Here is a 9,306-nt window from a genome sequence, read left to right on the forward strand (position 1 = left end):
GGAGCTGGGGTGTCCATCCCTGCCCCAGGGCTGCCGGAGCCCCTCTGGCTCCCAAGGTGCTGCTCAGAGCCCACCATGGGCAAACAGGAACAGGGCAGATTGCAGCCCCCAGCTCTTGGGGCCAGCCTGCCCCAACACTCACAGTCCCCTCTGCCCTCTCTCCCTGCTGGTGCTGGGATGCCTGAGCAGAAGAAGATCATGATCATAATCTGCTGCGTGATCCTGGGTATCGTCATTGCCTCCACCTTCGGCGGCATTTTCGGCTAGACTCACCCCACGGGACTGTTTGTGTGCAATGGACGGAGCCACGCGTGCCATGGGGCCGCAGCCACGCCAGAGCGAACCACGCAGCCCCGGAGCCTCCCAGCAGCATTTCAGTTTCTAATGCATGGTTGTTTGTGATGCTGTGTGTGCGGTGCGTCTGTGTGGAGGGAGCGCCGGCCCCGGGGCGCAGGCAGGGTGCAGGGGATGGTGATGGGTGCAAGGGGGACCCTGAGGGGGAACCCAAGCTCTCATCACTTCTCCAGCCTGGGTGGCTGGCTGGGACCAGGGCGGGACAGAGGTGCCCTTGGGCGCTGCTACTCCTCCTGTGCTGGGCAGTCTGTGTTACTGACAGTCAAGGATGAGGAGGGACTGATGAAGGGTGTTAGGCGTCCTCAGGAGCACAATGCCCAGTCAACCTCCCCCAGCTTCTCCATGACTTCCAGCCAGAGCTCTTATGTCTGTCAGCCACGCCTGTGCTTGCAAACACCTTTCCTTGGGCTGCTTCTCTCACAGGGCCCATCCCCAGGGGTGTGCTCTGCCAGGCTCTGCCTCCCCCGTCCCTGCCCATCCCGTGGCTGTGCCTGGCTGCAGGGCTCCATCCCTACTGTTCTGCTGATGGTGGGGCTGCCCCCTTCCTAGGCAAGCCCTCCCCCGAGGTGGGTGCCAGGGGCTGGATGTGCTGTTGCTGGTGGTGGGTACCTGATGGAACAGTGTGGGATGAGGAGCTGCTGCCTGGGGCCATCACTTGCTGCTTGGGGATGGGGACAGGCCACATGGGGACCTGTGCTGCACCCTGGTGCTGGCCCTGGCACAGGTACTTTAAGGCCAGCACATTTCACTGGCCACTTGCCCTGCACCAAAGCCTCATTGTTCTGTTCTCAGCCCCGGCACACGGTGGCCCTGGCTCCTGCTGCCCACAGGCCTGGGCTCTTGCTGTCAGGGTTTGGGGCTGGCTCTGATGCCTGCAGACCCTGGCAGTGCTTGCCTGGGAGCAGGGCTGCTTCCAGCCTCACTCCTCCACATAGGAACCCATGGCTGGGGGTTGGACGCAGTTGGGCTTTCTCCTGTCATGGTCCCAGGAGCAGCCCTTGTTGCATCCACCCCTCTGCAAGTTAGGAGCAACAGCCTCCCTCCTTCTCTATCCTACCAGCTCCTGAGCTGGGCAGTGCCTGACTGCCCCTTCCATCTCTTCACCACCTCTTGGCATCTGCCCACCCCTGTCACCTCCTCCTGGCACAGTGCCCTTCTGCCTGCTCACCCCCTGGGCCATCCAGTGAGGCACCCGCACTCACTGGGGTGCTCTGGGAGCACCTGGGTGCCCTGTGCCCTCCGCTGTGCTCACTACATGGATGCAGCCACTGTGGGGTGGCCTGAGCCTGCTGGCAGCTCAGAGGGGCCCTGTGTTGCTACTGTCCATTTTCCTCAGGCTGGGGGCAGGGCTTTGGCCTCACATTCCTCTGGAGACTCCAGGGCTCCAGCTGGCACATGCACATGCCAAAGCACCACAGAGAAGCCCAGAGCAGGGTAGGCACCTGGGGCCAAGCTCACAGCCACACAATGGGATAGGGGCTGGACATGAGCCCAGATGCTGGTAGCAGAGAAAGGGCACTTGATGGCAGCAAATACTCCAGCTGCGGGCAGCGTATCGCCTCCCTGCTCCAGTCAGGGTGAGGGCAGGGCTGCTCCAACGGTGTGCTCCTCCACCCTGGCTGGGTGCTCTAGCACAGGTGCTGGCCCTGTGTGTGGTGCCCACAGGTATGGGGTGAAAGGCAGCAGGCTGCAGCCAAGACACAGTGCTGCCTTCCCCAGGTGCAGCCCTGCCCAGCAGCAACCCAGACACAGCTCTTTCCCTGCCACTGTTACCCAAGGTCTCAAAATACAACCCCTGGTAGCATTTAGCCACCCTTGGGAAGCGTGTCCAGCCTGGTCCCCTGCCCTGTCCAGCCCAAGCCCCCCACATGAGAACATCCAAGACCAGAGCCCCCTTTTTTCACTGTCCTGCAACAACTGATGTGAGCTACTACACTGCAGCCTGTGTGCACAAAGGGCTTGGGGCACCGGGACCCCTGCAAGCTGGAGCAGGCTGGCTCTGGAACACCCTCCAGGGCAGGAGGCAGGCATGGGCAGGGTCCTTGCTGCAGGGATGCATCTGGCTACAGGAAAGGGAGCTGGAGGTGATGCACGAGTCCCTGCTGCTCCTGCCCCTGTGCAGCTCCCTGCCACCAGAGTCTGTGCTCTGCTCTGCTGAGCCAGCAAAAGTGCAAGGCCCCCTCCTCTGGGAAGCAATAACACTGCTGGCAGGGCTGCTCCTGGGCAGGCAGGCAAAAAAGCTCCTCTCAGGCTCTCGCCCTGCAGCGATGCCCACCGCTAGCACAAGGCGACTTTTTTTTTCTTCCAAGCAGCAGCTTTTGTGGCACAAGCTCACATGACATCAGGGCTGTGGCCCACCCCATCAAGGCACAAGGCCAAGAACAGCACTGGGGGGATTCTGGCACTTGCTCCTTCCTTGTTGGTACCACCACTGCCAGCAGCCCCCCAGCAGCAGGAGCTGGACAGGGCCACAGTAGGCGATTCTGCCACTGGCACTTTGCTGGGATCCTGCAGGCAGTGGTGGTGCCAGGCTCTTACGTTAGGGAAGCAGAGGAGCAGGCTGCCATTGCTGCCCCACAGGCAGGCTCACACTGTCCTTGCTGTGAGGGGAGGGTGTTTCGGTGCAATAATTACCCCTGCACTACGGGAAGCCCCGTTCAGTTCCTTTTTACCTACCTGTCGTTGCATGTACAGACCAAAACACCAACAGTGTGGTTGTGCTTTGGGAAGACATTTCATTTTTCTTTCCAGCCCCCAACCTCAGACCGCTTGTCCTTTGGGTTACACCACCTCTGTTCCAAGTGCCACCTGCCCTCCCAGCGCCAGGAGTGTGTCGATGCAGTATTCCACGAGCAGTGTGGGGCACGCACAGCTTGCACTTGAACTGGGGATTGTTTTTTTTGTAATTAATGTACTTGAAGGCTTTCCGAGCCCCCCCCCCCCCCCCCCCCCCGTGGAGTTGTACTGTTGCTGTACTGTGAGCTAAGTGTCCTTGTTTTCTATGTGGATCTTGACCCTGGCTTGCTCTGTCTTACTGGGCTGGATGACACTGTATGTTGCCTCTTTTCTCTTTCACCCTTCCCTCCCTGCTAGCCTCCCTTTCTTCTCCCAAAGCTTTGGGTGCAAAACAGCTTCCCGTTTTGTGGAATTTTTATGTAGAATAAACATTTGTAACTGTAAAGCTCTGGCTGGCTCCTCTTTGTTTCAGGGGAAGGGAGGAGGGGATGGGGAGCATGGGCTGGGGTGTGGACAAGCCCAGCACCCTGGGAGCACTAAAGCGTACAGGGAGCACCTGATGTGAAGCACCCACAGGAGCAATCGACACAGGAATAACACTTCTTCCAAGAGGAATATTTGCCCTCATGGGACACACACCCTTATACTGCCCAAGTCCTGGTTGGTGAGCAGAGGGGAAGCTGGCAGGGAACTACGTGCTATATTCCCACCTCAGTACTCCCCTGCACAGGAGACCAGCAACACTTCTGATTCATTGACTGTTTAGTGAGGAGGCTGAATTTAATGTTCTGGCTCACCTGGAGCTCCAGATGGCTCACTGCACTCTCAGGAAGATAAGCAATGGCATTGCAGACACCAAGTGGCCAGAGCACTGTCTGCCACTCTACCTTCACCAGGAAAACAGGGCTGGAAGCTTTGCAGTTGGCTGTTGGGCAGCACCTGAGCCAGTTTACAGCTTCAAGAGCCACAATGACCTGTCCCAGCAAGTCCCAGGCCTGGGGTGCCCATCTATACCATCCATGGGAGGCTCGCTGGAGGGACCAACACACCATCTTCCACACCAGCAGCATCCAAAGCAATTCAGAAGCGAGGGCGGCGCTTTCGACCCGTGTATTTTGTGTCTGCTCGCACTTCCCTGTGGAGAAAAGCAGCTAAGCACAATCCACAGGTCATTCTGAGAGGGGAGGGGAAGGGCAGTGAGCTCATGGCAGGAGTTTGAACAAGTGACAGGAGGCCAGACCAGCACAGTCAGCCTCAGCTGAGGCAGGACCCAGCTGAACTTACTTGCCCTGTCGTCGTCTACGCTCCTTCTTCTCAAGGATCCAGTCCCGGCTTTTCTTCACAGACTTGCCTTTAGCATTTCTGAACCGTGTCCTAAAGACAAAGCAGACAGTGGCTGGAGAGGAACTGAGGTGCAGGGGTACAGTTTTCTGCCCTGGAGGATTGCCACACAGAAATGAGCATACCCTCTGCTTCATAAAACCACCAAATGCCCCTCCCACAACCCCACCCCGGATGTAAGAGGCTCAGCCAGCACTGGGGCTGGTAGCCAAACAGTTTAACTCCAGACACACTGGGGGAAAAGGCTGCTTCCAGCCCCAGCTCTGAGCCAAGGGATACCTACCCTCCACAGGCTGCAGCAGGCCAGCACTCCTCTGTGCCGTATCTGACACACCACCAGCACACTGGGCTGTGGGATCTTGGGGGAATACAGGCTGAAGCACAACCACTTTCCCCTTGTCTGCTCTACTAAGAACAAAGCAGACAAAGTCTCTGGCTTCCCAACAAGTTTCTAGTTCTGCTATTGCCCTCCAAGATCAGGTACCCTCTGGACTAAGTGAGCAGAGACATCAGTGTAAGAGGCAGGAAAACATGGCAGCCACAAGCTCCTGGCAGCCACGACGACTTTCCTCTGATTTTTGTTCTCTGTCTCTCCCACTGGCTGCAAGAGGGGCTCCTCCCTGCATCACTATCATGGGAGGAGACCTGGCCAGCAGGAGAAACCTCCTAGGCCACAGCTACGCAGAGCTAAGCAAAGAATTTGACAGCAGAATAAAGGGAACACCAGGCTTCAGGCACAGCAGCCTGCCTCCCCAACAAAAAAAAGCCATGCTTGGCATCACCAGCACTGTAAACATTCCCCCTCCCATCACCACTGACTTATGCTACAGCGCTGAGCTGGAGAGCCAAGTGCCGGACAGAAAGCGCACCTCAAACTGAATGCTCAGCTGCAGCTCTAGGCTAAGCATCAACAGCCCCACGATGCCACAGCAAAGCCCTCCAAACTAACCCATTCCATTCCTTGTGTCTGGGGCCCTTCGATAAGATAAAGCAGTGCCCATCTGGGCTGCCAAGGGTCCTCCCAGTCCCTTCTGTCACTTCTCACATGGTAGTGCTGTGGTCCTCAGTCAGCAAAACCCACCCCTTATACCCTCCATGCTCCTTGCCTGGGGAGAACTTGCAGATTCAGCCCCTACATGGTACCTTTCATTGGTGAACTTTGCCTGGCGTATCACTTCTCCATCAGCACACTCAGTACCAAGGCCCTGAAAAGCAAAATTATGAAGTCTCACTCTCCTCTGGAGCAGACAGAGCTAATAGTCATGCCATCTAAATTAAGGGGAACCCAGGCCTCTGCAAGAGGATGGACTAGAGCAGGAACAAACTGGTCTTCCAGAAATTGTGGCAAAGAAACCAGATTTCAGGGAGAGCAGGGGTTGGTGATACTGACAGCAAATGTATAAATGATGTCACATCTGCATGCGCAGAGCTGCCTGGCTCCCACTCTCACCCACAGCTTGTCCACATCACCCAGCAGCCAGGAGGGCAACTGTGCTGCCTCACATTGCTCCTCACCTTTGGTAATGTGCCAGATGCCCCAACAAAAAGACAAAGGAAGAACCTGAAAGAATAATAAGGAGCATGAAGCTGGGATTCAACACACGATTCCCAGTCCCCAGGCAAGACTAAGATTGTTTAGAACAGAGTCAGATCTAAGCTATAACCTCTGTCCAGGACTGTATCATGGGAGAGAACAGCTTGGGAAAAAAACAACAAACCACTGCTAAACCGAGGCGTCACCCCAAACACACACATACACGGAGACACAGGACTCACTTCTTGGCTTTGGCACTGTTGGGGTAATCTACCACCATTCCCCCAGTAAAGCCAGCTCTCATGGCTTGGGCTGTGATGAGCTCCAGCTGGAAAAAACAGCATGTGCAAAAGTTATTTAGCAGTCATCCACCAGCAATGCCCAAGAGACCTCTGGGCTCAACCACAGCTAACTGCACATGCCAAAGAAGGGTCATTCCTGCTCCTGCTAATTCGCTCCTTAGTCTAGCCTGGGTTAACTGGTACAGCAGACTGTCCAGGAAAGGGATACTGGGCTGGATTTTCCAGCCCTGGGGAGTTACACTACAGTGCTGATGACCATCTTCAAACCCAGCCACACAGGAAAATCCAGGACAGCAGATGCAGATCATGTCCTGCCAATTTCTTTCATTTTAAGGCTCAGCCCAAGACAACCTGTGAAGCAATAGAAACTGCATAGGGCATTCTCCTTACAGGGTTTTTTGGGGGCTCTTGAAGAGCTTTACAGATGGTGGGAAGGACAGAGACACACACCAGATGTGGAGAAACACGATGCATTTAGAGCCCCAAAGAGCACATGACTTCTCGGCCTGGCTCTGCCTGTTCCTCTTCCCCACTGACTGATGTACTGTACCTGTTCTGAGTTCTCGGGGTACAGCTGCAGGACAGCTCGGGATCCTCGGGCCTACAGGAAATAAAGTCGGTCACAAACCTGTCTCAGTGCAGGCAACCCCTCTAGTCAGCCAATTCGTAGCCCAGACACTAGCACCCACCTCCCCAAAGCCTCCTAGAGAACTCTCCCAGAAGAGCTGCTCAGACTACAGAGCTAGCTCCTCCACAGCACAGCAAGGCACAGGAGCAACAGCAGGGATCAGAGAAGCGTGAGACACCATGCAGGCAGGCAAGGAGATAGGAAATGGGTACTCCTGCCAGTCCTCCATTTCAGAGCAGCATTTACTAGAATACCTGACTTAAAATATCTTGCTAAAATGCACCAGCAAGGATGTAAAAGTAGGCAGAGGCCTGACTGGGAGAGCATGACACTTACCAAGGCAGTATAAAGAGTTGAGAAAAATTGATAAAGGCGTTTTGGAGGGCTGTGTGATTTCTTATCAGCATTACAAAGCCACTGCACTGCAGAAATACTGAAAGAAAACAAGACATCTGGGACACTGAGCCATTGATTCTTTCGCAGAGCCTGTCACCTCCCTTTGAGTTTACTTCCAGCACTAAGCATGTGCCAGACTTCAGGGAAACGATTTAATTTTCTCCACGTGGCTTTGCCTTCTGTTTTGCAGTTACACAAACACCTCTAGAGACTCACTATGCCAAAACCCAGCAAGCCACAGTAGTTATTCAAGCACAAAAGAATCACCAGGCATCCTCATTAGGCCAGGTGCTCAAGTAATTCAAGTGCTTAGCTGTGGCCCTTGCGTGGCCATGCAGGTTTTGCAAAATAAGCAATCCCAAAGTGAGCATTCGGGTGAGCAAAAGATAGTCCCTGCTCCTTCCCAGCAGAAGGGAATACCCAGAGTTCTGAGGTATTCTCTAAGCAGAAAAGTGTTTCTGTCTCCTTCACCTAGCCCTTCATCCCAAAACCAACCATCAAACCTTTGATCCAGGGACTGACCTTGCAGCTGAGCAATAGTACAGACATACTTTCTGTCTTCCTCATTGGAGCAGGTCTCAACCCTCCTGACAATATCCCCAATTTGATTTTATTTACTTCAGTAAGCTTCCTCACTCACCAGCACACAAAAAAAGACAAACATCACTTGGGAAACAGCTGTCAGAAGCTGCTTCTACCATCCAGAATCTCAGCAGCTTGTCCCAGAGAGGTGGACTCATGTTGCATGGAGCAAAAAGAGTGACGCTCGTCTATTATGCAGCACACACAGACCATGTGTACTGCACAGACAATGCAGTTATGTGGAGTATCAAGAGAGCTCGTTGATAAACACAAACTCACCTGATACAGCCGTCAAACATACCAGGCCTGAAAGGAATGCCATGACCCACATCTGCAAGAAGAAGGTCTCCTTCCACCTCCCTCTCCACAGCCACATCTGCACACAACAGAGAATGGCTCAGGCAACCAGCTCACACCGTTGGGGACCACCTCGGAGGTGAGGCAAGGGTGGCAGGGGAGGAGGACCTGCTTACCCAGCATGGCAGGGCTGATGTCCATGCCAATCCAGTAGTGACCCTCATTGGAGATGTAATCCCCGCTCAGCCCAGAGCCACAGCTGAAGGGAGGAAGAGGGGAAAGCACAGGGATCACGGGCCTGGTCCGAGGGTGATGCCGGCCAGCCGCAATGCTACAGCAGGCTTTCCCTCTTCTTCAGCGCACAACAGAGAGACGCTGGTGCCACGGGGCCTGGATGCCCCTTGCTCCGGGCGCCCATCCAGCTGAAGGCCCAGATGCCCCATTTGCCACGACACAGGGCAGGGCCCCCACTCACCCCACGTCCAGGAGGAGGCACGGCCGGTCCTCAGGCAGTCCCAGCAGCTCCACAGCCCGCTCTGACATCTGCGACTGGATCTCCACCACCCGGGAGCTGCAAGGCACGGCCAGGGCATAGGCAGCAGGCTGCAACCCCGCGGCGCGATGCCTCCTGCCACTGCCTCACGGTAGGATTTCACCCCCCCCGCCGCCGCCGCATGGCGGGGTTACCCCCCCTCCGCTCCGCCTCACGACGGGACTCCGCCGCCGCTGCCAGTCGCCGGGGTCGTGCCCCCACAGGCCTCACGGCAGGACTCCCCCCCCACACACACACGCCCGGCGGGCTCCCCCACTGTCCGTCCCATGACGAGCCACACGCCCCGCCACCGCCTCACGACAGGACCGCCCGCGCGGCCCGGCAGCCCCGCATCGACCGCTCCGCCGTACTTCTGCGTGTACTTCCGCGCCTCGGCCTCATCGTAGAACTGTCAACGAGAGAGAGGCGGAGCCGGTGAGGCCCAGGACCCCCGGGAGTGGAACGGGACGAACAGAAGAGAACGGCCTGGCCCTCCCTCCCGCCCGCCGCTCACCAGCTCGGGGGGCCCGCGGTGCTCGGGCCGGCGCCCGCTGCCGGCCATGCCGCCGCGTGACGTCACTGCTCTGCGCCGCGCGCGGAGGAC

General features: G+C 56.5%; 2 protein-coding genes across 3 annotated transcripts in view; one reads left to right on the forward strand and one right to left on the reverse strand.

Annotated features, from left to right (window-relative positions):
- STX1A (syntaxin 1A) overlaps positions 1 to 3,498 on the forward strand; it is a 94,632-nt gene extending 91,134 nt beyond the window's left edge. The window contains exon 10 of the mRNA XM_049802354.1: positions 190 to 3,498. Coding sequence (XP_049658311.1) covers positions 190 to 267 — 78 coding nt within the window. The 3' untranslated portion in view covers positions 268 to 3,498. The remainder of the gene's footprint in view (positions 1 to 189) is intronic.
- BUD23 (BUD23 rRNA methyltransferase and ribosome maturation factor) lies at positions 3,159 to 9,304 on the reverse strand. 2 transcript variants are annotated; one of them, XR_007506295.1, is made up of 13 exons: positions 9,217 to 9,304; positions 9,074 to 9,111; positions 8,646 to 8,741; positions 8,347 to 8,429; positions 8,153 to 8,249; positions 7,232 to 7,328; positions 6,818 to 6,868; positions 6,208 to 6,293; positions 5,947 to 5,992; positions 5,575 to 5,636; positions 4,375 to 4,464; positions 3,888 to 4,225; positions 3,159 to 3,238 (listed from the first exon to the last, which is right to left on the reverse strand). XR_007506295.1 is itself a non-coding variant. In XM_049802356.1 (12 exons), the coding sequence occupies exons 1-12, from the start codon at positions 9,262 to 9,264 to the stop codon at positions 4,171 to 4,173; spliced, it is 849 nt and encodes a 282-aa protein (XP_049658313.1). In that variant the 5' UTR covers positions 9,265 to 9,304; the 3' UTR covers positions 3,835 to 4,170. The 2 variants fall into 2 exon arrangements, 1 of the variants encoding a protein (XP_049658313.1); XM_049802356.1 differs by lacking the exon at positions 3,159 to 3,238 and having other exon boundaries at positions 3,835 to 4,225.
- Positions 9,305 to 9,306: the final 2 nt, after the last annotated feature.

Source organism: Accipiter gentilis, chromosome 6, assembly GCF_929443795.1.
Source record: "Accipiter gentilis chromosome 6, bAccGen1.1, whole genome shotgun sequence".
NCBI classification, from domain to species: Eukaryota; Metazoa; Chordata; class Aves; order Accipitriformes; family Accipitridae; genus Astur; species Astur gentilis.